The sequence below is a fragment of the Gymnodraco acuticeps genome, unplaced genomic scaffold (genome assembly GCF_902827175.1).
Source record: "Gymnodraco acuticeps unplaced genomic scaffold, fGymAcu1.1, whole genome shotgun sequence".
NCBI lineage: Eukaryota > Metazoa > Chordata > Actinopteri > Perciformes > Bathydraconidae > Gymnodraco > Gymnodraco acuticeps.
Window position 1 is genome coordinate 2,323,468 of NW_022990125.1, and position 18,431 is coordinate 2,341,898.

Genomic DNA, 18,431 nt, shown 5'->3' on the forward strand with positions numbered 1-18,431 from the left:
AGACATACAGTAACCATTTTATTTTTAGCCAGGTAACGTCTCACTGCTGTTGTTTCAGGCCCGAGGAGGAGTTTTGCTACATCAGAGGGAATTTTGAAGTTTATTCTGGTGTTGATGATATTATGCAAGGCTGGATATGAGCATTGAGGGGTGGGGAGTGCAGCAGAGTAATATGAGAATGATTAGACCCATGATAGTAATTAGTGATACTTGTGAATATGTATTTCTAGATGTGGCTTTAATTAGTGCATGTATTGCATGGTTTTATCAAGGATACATTTAAGTGATCATTTAAATACCTTTGGTCATTTTTCACGGTGGGCACGTAGCTACAGAACATAACTGATACTGTATTTTTTTAAATGGCCTCTTCTTGCTCATTTTCAGGTTCATATTTATATGTTGTCCCTCTATGTGACATGTTAACATGCTTTAATGTTCTAGAAAGGTCTGTATTGTTCTCATACTCTGTAGTGATTGTTCAACTGCTTAGAGAGGTCCCTCCCCTCACATACACATTGTTGGAGCTCTAGCCAATACAAGAACAAGTGTTGCATAGTGATGTCATTATGTCACGGAAGTAAACAAAGGAGTCCAAGCGAAGCGTGTAAGGCAGGGGGGAAGTGCGTGGGAGAGAAACTCCCTCTGGAGGGAACTTTAGGATTTTAGCCGTTGCAGACCATTTATATGCACAAAAACCTATATAACACTACAATAGTATTTTCATGTATTTTAATCTCATAATATGAATAGGTTTAATAGTATGCAAGTACCCAATTATGCTGCTTTATTTTACTGTTCACATCCTTCATATAGCAAATATTGTATATTAAAGGTAGGTGTAAGGGAAACTTCTGTGTAGCAATGCAGTGGGAGTCACCGACTCAGGAAGGAGACACGGTAGAGCAGGAGCTTCGATGTCAAACACTGGAGGTTTATTTGGAGTTACAGCCGGAGAGATTCACATCACAAGTCACAGCAGTCACGGTGAGACTGCACGGGTGGGTTGCCACGTCAATTCTAAAGAACTCTACCTCAGACCCATGTATTTAGCTAGTTCTGAGAGCATCATCAACATGCTGCATAACAAGATTAAATCATAACACCTCTATCAGCTGACGTCAACAGGCAGGAACAGGGAGACAGAACACTGAGAGCACAGCAGCCAAGGTTACGAGGTGCCTGTGCTCAGTCAGGACAGTTTGAACTGATAAACTGGGTCAAAGTTATGGTTCTTGGAAAATATTCCACAACAGTTTTCTCTTTTTATCAATTTTGATAATCTAAAAACCTTAATCTAATAATATTTTGTTCAGTACTTAAATCAATAGGCGTCTGCAGATTTGAGTGTGGTCTCACCTTACATTAATTACATCACAAAGTAGAATAAGATTGAAACATTCAATCACAATGATTGAGACAGCCAATCATAATAGGAAAAATCATCTCTCATCAGTGTTTGATCATCTTTCGTCAAAAGCACAATAATGAACACACATAAAACACAGGTGCACAATGGCTAAATATTTGTTTTAAACTAATATATTTTATCATTTAACCATTAGTTAATTTCACTCATCAAACTATAAAATCAAAACCAGCTTGCAGCTTAAAGATTTACTTCAAGGCAATCACTAGTCAAAAGCATTTTAAACTTAGGATCCTAAGAGATCCAGCTAAGGTATACAATTCACAGTTGTGTTTTTATCAATCTGTAATCTGCAAAAGTGCAGTGTCCTCAATTTTAGGATTACTTTTGCGTTTACTTAAATACGCTTTAGTCAAGAGTAAGGCACTTAGTGAAATCAATACATTCATTTTAGTCAAGTACATTGTTCCAAAATCTGAAAAGGAAAAGTTAGGCAAATATTCAAAGACTTTTGTAAAAACCTGGAAAGGAAGGATTAAACATTCTTAAAACTTGAATTATTACATTTGTAAATGCTACCACTGATCTGTACCAAATTAAGTCTATCAAGTATTCCTATTAGCCATACTTACCTGAGCATCTACTTATGGTACTTGGAAAGGATTCTTCTGTGTTTATCTAATGTTGAATATAGAATATACATTTCTTTAAATTATACTTCTCTAATTTGAGGATCAAATATGCTACATAATTGTTATATGAGATATTATAAATATTTGTTTTGGGCCAAAACTGAAATTAATCCAGTACTTGAAACATCATTGTAGGTCTTGGATAATACATTAAAGAGTAGTGTTGTTAAGCCTGATTGCTGGACGATTAAGGATATTAACATTATCTGTGATAATAGTAGAAATATCTTATTATTCAATACTTTATAATCTGAAAATATTAATTAATTAATTTTGTTTAGTGCGAAAGTGTAATCTGATCCGGCAAAAATATATCTATCACCACTATTCAACACATGTCTGGTCATTGGACATATAAAAACAGTCATTAATTGTACATCTGTAAACATCCAAGATATAAAATCAATTCAAAGTTCATCTTTGTACGAGAGCTGGAAGAACATGTCCTTCAGTCTTTCTGACTCGTTCTCCTCCTCTCTTTATGACAATGAGTGTCTGGTGTGTAAAGGCATCCTGATACTGTAGATTAGCACTGAGGTGCTGATTGGCTCAAAACTCTTCTTCATCAGAGCGCCATATTTCAACCCCCCCCAATTGCTCTGCTTTTGTGTGGCTCATTCAGTGAGCACTGTATGATCCCCCCAGTGAAACGGAGGCTCATCCGCCTGCATTCCTTCTGCTATCTGCTTGAGAGCAGTGCCAGACAAAACTGCGTATTCCAAGTGGCGCATCCAGGTCTCCCCCCGTGATGGGAGAGGTTAGGAAGACATCTGCTCCTCCAAGAAACAAGGAACCTTGTAGCCTCTGAAGTCCTCGCTCGTCCCGCAGGGTTGTCTGCCTGAGCCCACCGAGCAGAATGGTGAAGAAGCATCCCATCTCCTCAGATAGTTGAAGATTAGAATCCTCTCATCTCGAACGACCTCATGCCTCCTTGCCCTCTGCAGCCGGAGAGTGTGACCCTCTCTCTCTGACCCTTGGCCTTCAGAGCTGTCCTAGTTATTGGGTTAACACTTGATAGGGATGTTTTCCTGAGTGCAGACAACTCAAAGTAATGGATTAGCACATTATCATTTAAATACAAAAATAGGATAGGCCCCTCAGAATTATTTGGGAGCCTTCCTAACACATGCACATGCATAAATGTAAGGTTTGTGTTAGTCATTTAACATGCAAAAATCATATACTCATCAGTCCAAAGCAGAGAAATGTTATTGTAATTTAAAGGTGAGCTAGTCCCTGCGGATATCACCCCTTCTCAATGATTCTAAATGTTATATTAATTCACCATTTACCGTTTGATAAAATATTAGTTTATCAGAAATATTTTCCTCTTCCATAAAACAGGTTTGAGAAATAAATGTTCCAATATAAAATCAATTACTCAATATAATTGACTCTTCCCTCCCTTTTCTTACATATGTCACATATGAAATAATAATGTAGGAGTCTATTTAGGCATGGTGTAGTTTATAATCTATTACTCGAGAAGACTCAGTATCACCTGTGTGCAGCTTTAAAAAAAATAAAATAACAATTGTGAGAAACATATTAAGCAGGAAATTGATACCTTTGTTGAAAAACAAAGCATATCTGATTTGGGAGGAAAAGCTTCATCCCCCTCAACATCTGAGTCACTACTGATGGCATAGCATGAATGATATTGGGTGTCTGAGGGTGTCACTATACTGAGAAATGTCAAACAAATTCAACACCTTATATTTGAAAACAGGTTTGCATTCCCCCACTTAAGGTGACGTTATCATTGGAAACAATAAAAGCTAATTGTTTTGATGTAGAATCTATAAATTGAATCGTCGGAGCAGAACAGAATGGTTGTATTGTAGCCTGAGTTTCGTGCAGCATCTAGTTTGTTTCAGGTGGACACATTGTCTATATAATGTGAATACATGTAGAACTAAGAGGCCCCTGACATTAGGCCTATTTTAAAAATAGTAGGGGCTTTTAACAGCTTGCTAACCTACAGGCATCCTCTGCATAGCAGTATGAATAGCCTTAAAAAAAAAACCCACTCTGCGGTAACGAGAGTCATGTGTCTGACCCAAATGCCCTAAGTGAAGCCGTTAGTCTCATCTGACTGACCCAAGGGTTGGTGCTGGTGTGACAATGAGGCTTCCAGGTGTTCAAAGCCGATGTCAAGCTTTCAGTTCATGGCTCGGTGGGGGGAGCAGACCCACGTGAGACAGTATCAATGGCTGTAATGTTCAGTTTGAGGAGCGTCATTCTCTCTGGGAGCAGGAAATGGTGTCCATTCTCGGACCAGACCATTAATGTCAGTTCATGTAGAGCAGCCATAGCATCTCTGTGACTGCACTCAGCCGGACTGTAGCAGGGTAGAACTGGGTGACTCTTAGTGAAGCCGTCCAAGGCCATAGACAAAATGGAACCACGTACCAACAAAAAGGGACACAAGGTCATCAATGTCTCTCTTTACCATTGGCCTAATTGCACAACAAATTAGTGGAAAACAATGTGGAACACTAATCCATCATCATATGAAATGTTGAGTTAATCTAAATAATTACTTATGGGTTGAAATCAAATTAACATTAACATTAGAACTAAAGTCAGTCAACATTGGACTTGCACGGATCAGAATCTAAGCAATACACCATTTTCCCAGCTCTGTAATGAAAAGGATAACAAGATTAGGTACATTACAGGAGTGTTAAAACACCCAAACATGCACACTTATCTTATTCTAGTAGAGATGAGAGGACAAGGTCTAATGTTGTGTACAAAATTATCAAGTCAAAGTTATTTTATTTATTCTATGTTATGTACCACATTTAATTTAATAATTAATCTTGAATTACTAATAACTTTAAAGAAGGCAACAATTTACAATTTGGATAAGGTGAATACTTATTCAAAGTGTGTGTGTGTGTGTGCGTGTGTGTGTGTGTGTGTGTGTGTGTGTGTGTGTGTGTGTGTGTGTGTGTGTGTGTGTGTGTGTGTGTGTGTGTGTGTGTGTGTGTGTGTGTGTGTGTGTGTGTGTGTGTGTGTGTGTGTGTGTGTGTGTGTGTGTGTGTGTGTGTGTGTGTGTGTGTGTGTGTGTGTGTGTGTGTGTGTGTGTGCTTGTCTGCCCAAGGTTTTTAAAACATTTGGGACAGCAGTGAAAATGTTATGAGAAACAATTTGTTGCTTAGATTAAACTCGAAGGAAACTAGACTGGAACATTTTAAATAAATCAAAGCACTTGTACATTAATTAAATACATTTGACATTTAGCTCGAGCTGGGTTCAATACTTATTTAAAATTGGGCTCGAGTAGAACCCCTGGATTTGGCTTGCAACACAAAAGTGATACTGATCTCTGACTTGGAAGTGTCATGATTCAAAGTGTGGGCCTGTGAAAGAGAGGCCCTTGGAAAACAACATCTATTTTTTAACTGGAATTACTTATTTTAAAGAGATTGCAACATTATACTTTTTAAATAATTGCTCAATTAATTTAACACATTTATTATGCACACAATAAAAACTTCAACAAATATATTGATCCTGGCTTAACCAGCGACCTTTACTCTGTTGTTCATGAGCTCGGTTTCAGAAAACTTGTCAGTAGTTTAACAACTATTTTAATTTTAGTAATGTCTATGAAGACCAATTGGTTGATACGAGAAATAATTTGAAGCAGTTTAATGAAGAATGTTAAACTATTTTTAAAACTGTAATTGAACTTCAACTTATATTAATTATCTGATTCCAGTGGCCAGTTGGAATAGATAATCAACAAAGTTTCCATTTTGCAGCAACAGCGCAAAAGGTTTCAACAACAATTAGTATTATGTCTGAGTCTAGTTCTGTCTTATCTGCTTTGTTTCGGAATGTGTTCAATACATTACGTTTTTATTCATTATTACCATACAATACATAGATTTAAGAATAAATTAAACAAATAATACAACATTGACCTACAAAAACAGATTTTGCAACCCTGATCTCCTTAGGCAGGTCTTTACGACCAGCAGTGATGCCTCTGAGGGTCTCGGGGCGCAGGACGAGGCATAGGGTTTATACAAGGTCACAAACATATCTTAACATACCAGCAATACCATCTAAGAATGGATTCTTAAAGCAATAATCTTCTTTTCTTCTTATACCTAGCGCACACCCTGAACAGTGGGCTTCTTGTTTACATTTTCCTCTGCACACTCAGATGCAGGACATAAAAACACTCTTTTGCTATTTATTTTCATTTTGCAGCACATTTATACTACCAGAATTTTGCTTTACATCTTTATATTATTTATTTTTCTCAAGTCATTTACTTTTGGTGAGATAACTAAAGTTTAGTTCATTTTACCCTGTCTATGGACTGATTCATTATTAGTTGTTACAAAACATACACAAGATGGCGGGACAAACCAATATAGACCCCCATACAAACAATCAGACAAACAAAACATGAACTCGTAATAAACACCAGCGTGACAGCAATGGCTCATCCAGCTCAATTTAGTCCGAATTAGGAGGTTTCAGAGGGGGTAGGGAATTATCTCTAGTGGGGCGCCTTGACTCGGGCGTCCACCCTTGTACAAGTGCTCAGATCGTGCCTGAAGACCGTCCAAAAGCGAAAACTAGCTTATCCTCTTGCGACAACCACTACTCCATCAGTGGCGCTATGAACCCCCGACCAGGAGAACATAGACTTTTTTTCCGCTACCCTTTCTCTCCAAAAACAGCCCAGTTAACTGTAGTCCTACTCGACCAGCCTATACATTTGCTATCGAGTTCATTGCAACGATGAAACACAGTTTTGTTCTACGCTTTGCTTGCCACTGCCCACCCGTGATCAATTAGCCTATAATTTTATGTATGCACCCCGGACCGCCACCAGCTCCTCTAGCCATGTATAGGGAACTGTGGCGCATCGGGTGATGCACGCATCTCGCGCTGCCCCGGCCTTGCCAGCAATGTAGAAGACGGTCACAAACAACGAGTGCTTTTAGACCATCTCGTTTTTAATAGAGATGGCGGTGGTGTGAGTTAATGCTATAGACAAAAAGCTGTGACTTTCTCCCTCTCAGCTGCACTTCTCCAGCCCCACAAACATGGGGAAGTTTTACACACACACCCGCAGCTGCAGCTCTGGAGTAATATCTCCGGCTGCTTATTTTTAACTGCTGTGTTTGGCCGCTAAAAACCCCAGAATTCGACGATTTGTCCAATACAAATCTTTTACATTGCTTTCACACAGAAGCTCCACTTCACTGATGCCTTTTTTTAAGGTCTCTCTAAACATAAGCTGTGTATGCTTGTATGGCACTTCCGTCCCGAGCAGCACACACAGAGGAAATCAGCCAGGACTGAGTCCCCAGACACTGATCCCCTGAGTTTATTATCCCCAAATGTTCATTAACCAAAAACGAAACACAGCCGCTCAGTTTTCACAGGTAATTTTTTTAGGATACCGTCAATCACAGATTCTGGTAAGGCAATGTCCAAATGTAGATTTGAAAATCACACTTACCAGCTCTGAAGATTTGTTGGTATCCTGCCGACAACGCCAATTTGTAAGGGAAACTTCTGTGTAGCAATGCAGTGGGAGTCACCGACTCAGGAAGGAGACACGGTAGAGCAGGAGCTTTGATGTCAAACACTGGAGGTTTATTTGGAGTTACAGCCGGAGAGATTCACATCACAAGTCACAGCAGTCACGGTCTGACTGCACGGGTGGGTTGCCACGTCAATTCTAAAGAACTCTACCTCAGACCCATGTATTTAGCTAGTTCTGAGAGCATCATCAACATGCTGCATAACAAGATAAAATCATAACACCTCTATCAGCTGACGCCAACAGGCAGGAACAGGGAGACAGAACACTGAGAGCACAGCAGCCAAGGTTACGAGGTGCGTGTGCTCAGTCAGGACAGTTTGAACTGATAAACTGGGTCGAAGTTATGGGCCTTGGAAAATATTCCACAACAGTAGGGTATGTAAATTTGAGAAACCGGCTCAAGTGCGCTAGAATTTGAAAATACACGACCGGAGAAAATCTGCCACTTCCTCACAGAGCCCCTCCTCCAACACACAGGAACGCGCACATGACCAATGAGGGCACGAGATAAGTTTGTGCACAGATGGAAGGCTGACAGGCAGGTAGGCCATCCAGTTACTTTAGCCGGGCTGGCTCAGATGATTGGTCGTACTTTTTACAGTACTACGGCTTCCACAGATGACATTTTTTTATGGATTTTTTGTCAAAGCACTTAAGATATTCATTGCTATCGGGATGTTAAGAGCATTCCATGGAATATAACAAAAAGTGTATCTCGAGCCGGTTTCTCAAACTTACCTACCCCACCTTTAACGCTGCATTCTTTTATTGTATCTCACATTTATTTCACACTCTGTTTTCATAGGATCTTTAAACCTTCTTCCAATGAAAATGCACCAAACAAACTTACTGCAGATGGAAATGAGCTATTAGCTCAAATCTGGCATAATTCACCTCTATTTTCTGAGATTAATTCATTTGTATGCATGGTTGGTCCTTGTTGAAATAAATACATAATAATTAAATGTTTTTTTCTTCACAGGATGCCATTCATCGTGTGATGGCTGCAGTGGGGCAGGGCCTCTCTCCTGTACGTCCTGCCCGTCCGGCAGCGTGCTGTTGCCCTCGGGTCTCTGCGCTCCAGAATGTCCTCTCGGTTACTATGACAATGGTCACAAGATCTGTCAAGGTAAGTAGGGAACTGCCCCTCTGCATCTCACATTAAATCACATATCTTACTACTATACACGCGATCTGGTTACAGAATGTTTTGCAGGGGACCCTAATGTACGGTGGCCAACAGGGGGACCGCGTTACAATGGCTCAAAACACTTCCATAAGGAGAAACACGTTGCCGTTTTAAAAGAAAATTGAAAAACACAAATGTGCAAAAACACATGCAAATGAAGAAACACATTCACAGCATTTAGAAAACATTAGCCAACGTGCGCAGGGGTTATTAAAAATAAATAAATAAAACGCTGCGAATAAAAAAAATGCTGCAAAAACTCAAAACGCAAAGGAAACAGCTTGTACTTGTTGATGTTCAGGGATTATGAAGTTGGCCACCTCTCACTGGAAACGTACCTAAAATGTAAGTTTTATCGGCTTATTTCAACGATGTGATCACACGATTCCTTTCCATATCATTGCAGATCTACTGTAAGCTGGTTTGCTAACCTAGTCATTTCCAATATACTGACAAAGCACTTCCAATTATGAAACAGGCTGACTTTGCAAGAGTGGCAGTTGGCCCACATTATAATCTTCGAACATCATGAAGCGCTCCGGTCCCATCTGTGTGCATCACTTTTTAGTGTCGCTGTTTACGATGTTTTTTTTTGCTTCTTCTAGCGATTTTTATTTGCAGCTTTTTGTGTTTGCTGTGTTTCATTAATGCAGTGCTATTGGTGAACCCTGCGCATGTGTTGCGTTTCTCTCCTCCTAAGTCTATTGGGCCATTGTGGCGTTTGCCCCTGTCAGCCACCGTACTAATGACTTGCAGGAAGTGGACACAGAAATAAGAACACTACTAGACAGTACAGTGGTTCTGGTTTAAACACCAGCTTATTTTGTTTCTGAGACTTTCAACATGACAGTCATTATAACCGTGAACTTCAAAGAAAATGCACCCTCTTGTTCATTATTTTGCATTATACAGTATACTGTATACCAGTGGTTCTCAAAAGTGGGTCGCGGACCCGTTTCGAGTGGGTGTGTGGATGTGGATGTGTGAGTGAAAAAAATGTTTGGGGGAAAAAGTCAAACTTTTATTTTGAAGGCCCGATTTACACAAGCCACAACGCTGTGCATGCAGTCGGCGTTGGACTGGAAGTACCGGAGACCATAAACGGTTTTGAAAACTTCTGTCACATAGTGATCATCTTCTCAATAAAATATCTTTGCTGATGTTTTTTCGAGTCTTCTGGCCAATCAGAATCAAGATGGTTGCCGGAAGTCCACACGGAGAATAACTTTGCGGTAGAACTCTTCTTTATACATCCATGGGTACAACTTCAGATAAAAATCAACACATAATGAAATATGACCCCCGGTCTGATGACTGACAGGTCAGAGAATAATGGGAACTATCTACCCTTACCCACAATTTAAAGTAAGTCACACAGACTATCTCCTCTTTACTCTTCTCGCAGCTAGATGTCAGAACAAAGTGAAAAACAAACAATGGCATCAAATATTATTAATATATCGGGTAGCAATAGATTTATTTATTTTCTTCTCAGTGTACCAGAATGCATAGTTTATGTTAGTATTTCTAAAAATCTCCTGGGGGACAATCCCCCCAGACCCCCCTGCTGGGGTTGGGTTTTCAGCATGCGTGCCTTTTTATATAGTTCAGCTTTGATTCCATCATCTCATAAATCTTTTTAAAAGCATACTTTAGTTCTGTCAAGGGATATAAGGGATATGTGCACTGTACTTCACTTTTATTAATATTGTATGCTGAAAAGTGTATATATTACAGCACGATTTTTTGTTGAATAGATTTGAGTGCTTCAAAATGTTGGGTCGCGATTTATTGACCAAGTAAAAAGTGGGTCCCGAGGCCTGACCAGTTGAGAACCACTGCTGTATACGTTTGAAGTCTTGGTAACTGACTCAGCTGCAATTGAAACAAAAACTCCTTTTGTTGTTGTACTTCTGTAAGTTTCCTTGAAAACATTTACTACAGTGATACGTCAGCCATGGAGCTGCCACTTACTACCTGGTACTGAATATATTATGACTTTAGTAACTAAAAAGCACTCAGACAGCACGTAACTTTCTCAAGGTCTCTTAATCATTGAAAGAAAACCATGATGGTAGCCTCTTTTCAATCAGGTATTTGCAGCTTGTTGATAAAACCTTTTTGGCAAACATTCATAAGGTGATCTATTTATCTATTTTATTCAAGAAATGTTTGCTTTTGTCCATCGCCTACCAAATTACCTTGAAATATGTTAAGTATTTTTTTCTGAGATATCCTGTTCAAAAGCAGTCAACAAGCTCCAATCAACACATTCTTTAATTCATTATAATAACTCAGTTGCTGCAGCCTTGAGTGGATAATTTGCAAACTCAACAATCATAGTATAATGAAAATATATGTACTATTATTAAACCTTAATGTAAGAGAATATTTTCATCTGATCTGTTTATAGAGTCTTTTATGGTTCCTTAGAGTCTGTGATACTGCAAACATCTGCTTGTAGTCACTCAAAGACTCCACTGTAGGTGGAGGTCACAGGTCAAACGCTTCTCCGAATATCCGTGGGGGGTTTGAGACCTAGCAGCATCTCTTTGAGACAAGCAGATCATTGTCTTGCATCGGTTATTGATTATACGCGGGCTTTCTGGAAGCCCGCCTCTCCTCGTGTTGGTTAGATGTTTTGTGTCTTTTGGTTCAGAGAGATCGCTGGTGGAGCACTGGGCATGTGTGAAACTTAGATGATCTCCCCGGCCGTATGTAATTAATGTACTGTGATCAATAAACTCTTCAGTGCTCTTGGCTAACAACGGTTCCAGACTCCTTCATTCTACCTCAACATTGCAACAACAGAAGTTTACCTTCACACTTAAGAAGTTGAAAAAATCTGAGGCACTCGGGAAGGCAATGATTTATAAAACCTTTAATCACTCATGCCTATTCACAGTGCCAGGTAAAAACGTGGGTTTTATCAAGCAAGTAAAGGCACAGGTACTTCAGGTTTTTTAAAGCACTACCCTGTTGAGTACCTCTGATTACTTCAACACCTTAAACGTATTCTACTGCTGCGTATGAGTGTTTAAACATTGTTAGGGTTTTCCTTATTAACTTTGGTCACTAACTAACTTTTCATGTTAAAAATTAAACTGTTCTTTGTAACAATGTTGAAATAGACAAAGGTTTCCAATTTTGTTTCAAGCACTTTGGTTGTATTTTAAAGTGTGATAAATATATATATTTGTTGTATTATTATTTAAAGCGCATGTTTTATTCATACTTATTAATAATAAGTATTATTATTATTAATATTATTATTATGTATTAAATATGTAATATTACTATTAATAATAAAAGTTATTATAATTATAGTAGTAGCAGTAATAATAAGTGCAGTAATGTGTTATGAGTGTTGTAATTATAACTAACATTATTCATAGTATTATTTATACATATTCATTATAATAATATTATAATCATTATAAATATACTTGTAAATAATAATTGTAATTGTATTAGTAGCAGTAATACTAATGGTATAGTATGATTATGATGATTATTTTTGTTTGTATTCTTATTATTACTATTATTATAAATGACCTGCAGTGCACCAAAGCTGCACTCTCGCACACAGTTTTATGTCAAAAGTATATAACAATATTATAACCATCGTTGAAAGTGTTAAAACGCCTATTATACAAAATATCACTGGTTCGAAACAGTCTGTATTTTTGGTGACCGCAGACATGATTACATCTTGTCACTCATTTCCTTTTCCCTCTGACCTTGGCTCTAACCGTACCACCTTCTTGTCTCCGCAGTGTGTGACAGCCAGTGCCTGACGTGCGACATGCCCGGTGTGTGTACGTCCTGCCGCGACCCAGCCAAGGTGCTGCTGTTCGGAGAGTGCCAGTATGACAGCTGCGCCCATCAGTACTACCTCAACACCAGCACCCGGGCCTGCAGAGGTACGCCATCGTAACCCAACACACACTGCAGCACACAGCGAGGGGAAACACTGGATTGATAATGAGGATGTAGTTCGCCCTTTATGATACCCATAAATTACTCTCCATCTATATTGCATGTGTGCTACATTGACTTTATGGGGTCCATTGATCAAGTCATAAACTGTGGGACCAGATATGCTAATCCTAAACATTATGTGTGCGTTCCAACTCCGTATGAAATCTTGCAGCCTGCAGAGAAGGTGATGAATGGGCCTCAGAGGAACTATGTCCATCTGAATACCTCGTCTTTTTTTCACTTTGCATGCAATAACTCTGCCTATATATTTAATGACCCACTAACCGCCCCAGACCACATTCTGTGTGACTGAATCTCGCTCCGCATTATCGCCAACCCGCAAATAAGATGTGTGAAAATGTGTCCCGCTTCTTTTTCTCCTGGATGGGATTTATGTTCAGAATGCGACCCGCCCAACTGTGTTGTCACACTGGCTTAACACAGATATCCACTTTAATTCACAGAAAGCCATTTCATGTGGAGCTTACATCACCTTGCAGACTTGCCTTTATCAGCGATTTAGTTCAATGTAATGGGATTTGACGAGGTATCAGGGGCCCGAAGGAACCCGCCCCTGAGGTGGACCCACAGCTTCCCATGTCTGACACGAGATTAGAAACTAAGCTGACCGCTAGAGGCTAGATTCCCAGATTGATTTCCTGTGAGGCAGCTAGCAGCGCCTCTCAGCTCGACAGGTGGTTGTAGCCATCGACGTTCTATTTATCCCCGCAGCTAGCCGCAGCCGCTGACCGGGTAATCCACTGACCCTTAGATGAACCCAGAGCATTGGGAAGCAACACTGCATTCTGCTTCATGAAAACTCCCAGGCCTTTGAGGAGAACCTTTGGGAGCTCTCACTTGCAACCACAGGGGAGAGTTAGAGAGAATCTCTTATACACCTGCCAGCACTTCTACCAACAACCCACATCGGTTTGGATTAATCACTGATATAGGGAGGAACCCCTAATTTGCCTCCCTCAGAATCCTCAGGAAAAACCCTGTGGAGACCTCTGCTGTTTTTTTTTACCGCAAATGTAGGCAATAGACAAAGTGAGAGAAAATGTGAAAAAACGTTGAGAAGTGAAGGAGTTAAAGAGTGTTTACCTGCAGGAATCAAAATGGATGTGTCCTTTAAGAGAATTGAGGATGTAACTGAGGGGGAAATATAAAATGTTGAACACACAGTAAGACCTTAAGGTATATCTTATCCCAATGTTGGTCAGTGAGTCCCTCCAAACAACAGAAAGATGGCTTGCCATGCGCTTTAGAAAAACTGATCTTGGTTCCAAGACAATTTATCCTGAGGACTTTTGCGATCCTCTGATTTTTCTTTGAATAAATCAGCAGATTAACAGTTTTTGTTCTTGAGTGAAATGTCCCGACAACTATCATTAGCCATGACAATTGGTGTATGCATTACTGTGAACAGAGATTAATAATTATCATTCGGTTATGACATCATAGACCTTAGTTACAAGGACATTTACTGTGGCCTATTTATTGATTTAAAGGATAAAATACATACTTTTATCCATCTTGCAATCTGTCTTACTTTACAATGAGCAGAATACTTTTCAATGTTATAAGTTATAACATTTTACATTACAAGTATATATTCTGTTTTACATGGCCTAGTGAATACTCAATTCTGATTGGTCATTTGGACATTTCAGAGGTTTTTAATACTCGATAACTCACCGCTGCTAAGCAAAATAATGACAGTTGCTATTTTTTCTTAGCAGAAGCAATACGATAATGCTTTAGTCAATAAAATCCTTTTCAATTAATATTGTGAGTCAAGTCGTTGGTTTATTTAGTATGTGGCCGTGTATTAAATGGATCCCTTACTTATATAATGCCCCCCTGCTTACTCTGTAATTGCTGAGAATGCTTAGTAAGACATCTCTCTTGATTTAGTTTTAATAAAAACCTAGCAGCTCACACAAACACAGAGTTGTATTCATCCTAATTGTGTTGAATTCTCTTGTCAATATGAATGGAGGGCAGCACAACACACACCAGATGTGCAGCTGATAAGAGAGAAAGGGGGAAAAAACACAATTAGGTTTAGAATAAATCCCTCTGATGAAAATAATGTATTAATCTCTTTATTTCTCTCCCCCCTCCCTCTCTTCTGCTCTCACCTTTTGCTCTTGCCTTCAAAATCCCCTCATGTCTAATCCCACTGTCCCGCTTAAAAACACCCTATCCTCCTCCTCCTCTTCCTCCTCCTCCTCCTCCTCTTCCTCTTCCTCTTCCTCCTCCTCCTCCTCCTCCTCCTCCTCCTCCTCCTCCTCCTCCTCCTCCTCCTCCTCCTCCTCCTCCTCCTCCCCATGTGCCTCCCTCCATCCCGTCTCCAGAGTGCGACTGGAGCTGCAACGCCTGTAAAGGTCCTCTGAGGACAGACTGCCTGCTGTGCATGGAGGGACATGTGCTGCAGGATGGACTGTGCACCCAGGGGTGCTCCACTGGCTTCTATCGAGACGGGGACAAATGCCTCGGTCAGTGCACCACAATCAGAATCCTTCTTTTGCCCTCTGTCTGCATATTAAGCACTTGAAGTTGCTTTTCTTAAAGGTCCCCGATTATGCAAAATCCACTTTTTCATCAACATGTGTCTCCTCTGTGTAAAGAGGTTCTGAAAGTTTCAGGAAATAAGATTCTCTCCCTTTTTGTCCTGATCCATTTCTATAAAAACCTGTCTGAAAAGGAGCTGATCAGACTTTTGCTACTTTATGATGTCATAACGATGTTGTGGCTTGTGTAACCATTAGCCAATCAGCAACAAAGGTATAACCCCCCCCCCCCCCCCACACACCTTATCACCTGAATCTCCTCCTAGAGCTCCATTGAGTTCTTTGTTCTTTGACCACCTCCCCTCCCTTCGAGGGGGCTTCTGCAGTCTCCGAAGCCTGATAAGGATGTGTGTGTACAAAACACAACAAACTCTTACTGATATGTGATGGGTCCAGGCTCAAGGGCGTATGGCACTCTCAACTCTTTCCAGGACATGTCGGGGCCCTGCCAGCCAGTAGCTTTGCCGATATCTGTGTTGATAGGTAATAGATTAAGAGCGGTGAATCATAGAAACAGGAAGCGCTCAAACGTTTGTGTGAGTGTATCTAATTTAGCAGTGATTCCATGTCAGCCACAGCTTGTTACAAAAAACATGACTGATAGTGTGTTTAACAAACTTAAACTAGCTTTATTAAATGTCAGGTCTTTGGCAGGAAAAACATTTTTAATCAATGATTTAATCACTGAGCACAATCTCGATTTTATGTTTTTAACAGAAACTTGGATTGAACAAAATAACAGTGCAGCTGTTCTTATCGAATCAACCCCTCCCAACTTTAGTTTTATGAGTCAGGAAAGAATGCATAAGAAAGGGGGTGGAGTTGCTATTCTGTTCAATGATTCCCTTCAATGCAGGAAGACATCGTATGGAAACTTTGATTCTTTTGAATATGTGGCCCTTCGGCTGAAATGCTCCTCTCGAGCTCTGTTCCTAAATATCTATAGACCACCCAAATACTGTGCAAGCTTTTTTGATGACTTTACTGAACTGCTGTCTATAGTGTGTATTGACTTTGACCGTCTAGTCATTGTTGGTGATTTTAACATCCATGTTGACAACCCCAGGACAGAGGGGCTAAAGAACTGTTTTGTGTTCTTGATAGCTATGGACTGACTCAGCATGTGACGGAGCCCACGCACAATAAGGGGCACACTCTGGACTTAATTATCTCAAAGGGTCTGAATATCTCTAAGGTTGTGGTGACTGATGTTGCACTCTCTGACCATTCCTGTGTTTTCTTTGAGAGCTCTATTTCTGTTCACAAAAATGTTCAAAAAGAGGTAACCACAAAGCGATATTTAACTGAAAATACTAGGGAAATGTTTACTCAGAATTTCTCTTCCACACTTGCCCCTGCCAACATCTCAGTAAATGAGCTAGTAGATCATTTTAATTCAAAAATTAAAAATGTTATAGATGCCATTGCTCCAACTAAGGTAAAGGAAGTGTCTGGCAAGAAAATATCTCCATGGAGAAAGGCCATGACCGTGAAAACAGAAAAAAGAGAATGTCGAAAAGCTGAACGCAGGTGGCGAAAAACAAATCTCCAGGTTCACTTTGAAATCTATAAAGAGAGACTTGGCCTTTATAATTTGGAATTGAAAAACGCACGACAATCGTTCTTCTCTGACATCATTACCAAAAACAAAAACAACGCACGTGCCTTGTTTGCTACCGTCGACAGACTAACTATCCCCCCAGTGTCAGTAGCCTCTGAATTTCTATCCACCAGGGCGTGCAATGATTTTGCCTCCTTTTTCACTGACAAAATTCAGAACATCAGACAAGCAGTCAGTGCCTCTGCATCAGGAACAGCAAATGTGTTGTCTCTGTGTCCACCTAACATCAATTCAGACATCATGACACAATTCCATCAGATTAATGATAAAAACCTAGAGGACATTATTCAACTTCTGAAATCCTCCTCTTGCTGCCTTGATATTATTCCAACAGGATTTTTCAAAGATGTTTTGCCTTGCATGGCCTCAGATCTACTTCATATAGTAAACAAATCTCTTCACTCAGGTATTTTTCCACAGGCCCTGAAAACTGCAGTCATTAAACCGCTCTTAAAAAAGAATAATCTAGATGCTTCAGTAATGAACAATTACAGGCCCATATCAAACCTCCCATTTCTAGGTAAAATCATTGAAAAAGTTGTTTTTCAACAGTTGAGTAATTTCTTGCATTTAAATAACTGTTTTGATGTGTTCCAGTCAGGCTTTCGTCCAAACCACAGCACTGAGACTGCTCTTGTAAAGGTCTTTAATGACATCCACTTAAACACAGACAGTGGCAGAACTTCAGTGTTAGTATTATTAGATCTCAGTGCTGCGTTTGACACTGTTGACCACAGCATATTACTAGACCGACTGGAGAACTGGGTGGGACTTTCGGAAACAGTTCTGAATTGGTTTGAATCCTACTTAAAGGACAGAAACAACTTTGTTTCTATAGGTAAATACACATCTGAGTTGACAAATATGACATGTGGGGTTCCTCAAGGCTCCATCTTGGGGCCTCTTCTCTTTAACATCTACATGCTACCACTGGCTCAGATAATGAAGAACAACAAAATAAGTTACCATAGCTATGCAGATGACACACAAATTTACGTAACAATTTCACCAGGAGACTATGCTCCAATTCAAACACTGAGTAAGTGCATTGAACAAATCAATGACTGGATGTGTCAGAACTTTCTCCAATTAAACAAAGATAAAACTGAGGTAATGGTTTTTGGAGCCAAGGCAGAACGTATAAAAGTTAGCGCTGAGCTTCAGTGTGCAATGTTCAAAACAACAGATAAAGCCAGAAATCTAGGTGTAGTCATGGACTCTGACCTGAGTTTCAACAGTCACATTAAAACTGTTACTAAATCAGCCTACTATCACCTAAAGAATATATCTAGGATTAAAAGACTAATGTCACAGCAGGATTTGGAAAAACTTGTCCATGCTTTTATCTTCAGTAGACTCGACTACTGCAATGGTGTCTTCACAGGTCTCACTAAAAAATCTATTAGGAAGCTGCAGCTAATT

The 18,431-nt window shown here is 39.8% G+C and overlaps 1 protein-coding gene across 2 annotated transcripts in view; it reads left to right on the forward strand.

Moving 5' to 3' along the window:
• The window catches only part of fras1 (Fraser extracellular matrix complex subunit 1), a 315,805-nt gene that overhangs the window by 191,022 nt on the left and 106,352 nt on the right, over window positions 1–18,431 (forward strand). For both annotated transcript variants that reach the window (XM_034216717.1, XM_034216718.1), the window contains exons 21-23: window positions 8,625–8,771; window positions 12,608–12,754; window positions 15,173–15,313. In XM_034216717.1, coding sequence (XP_034072608.1) covers window positions 8,625–8,771; window positions 12,608–12,754; window positions 15,173–15,313 — 435 coding nt within the window. The remainder of the gene's footprint in view (window positions 1–8,624; window positions 8,772–12,607; window positions 12,755–15,172; window positions 15,314–18,431) is intronic.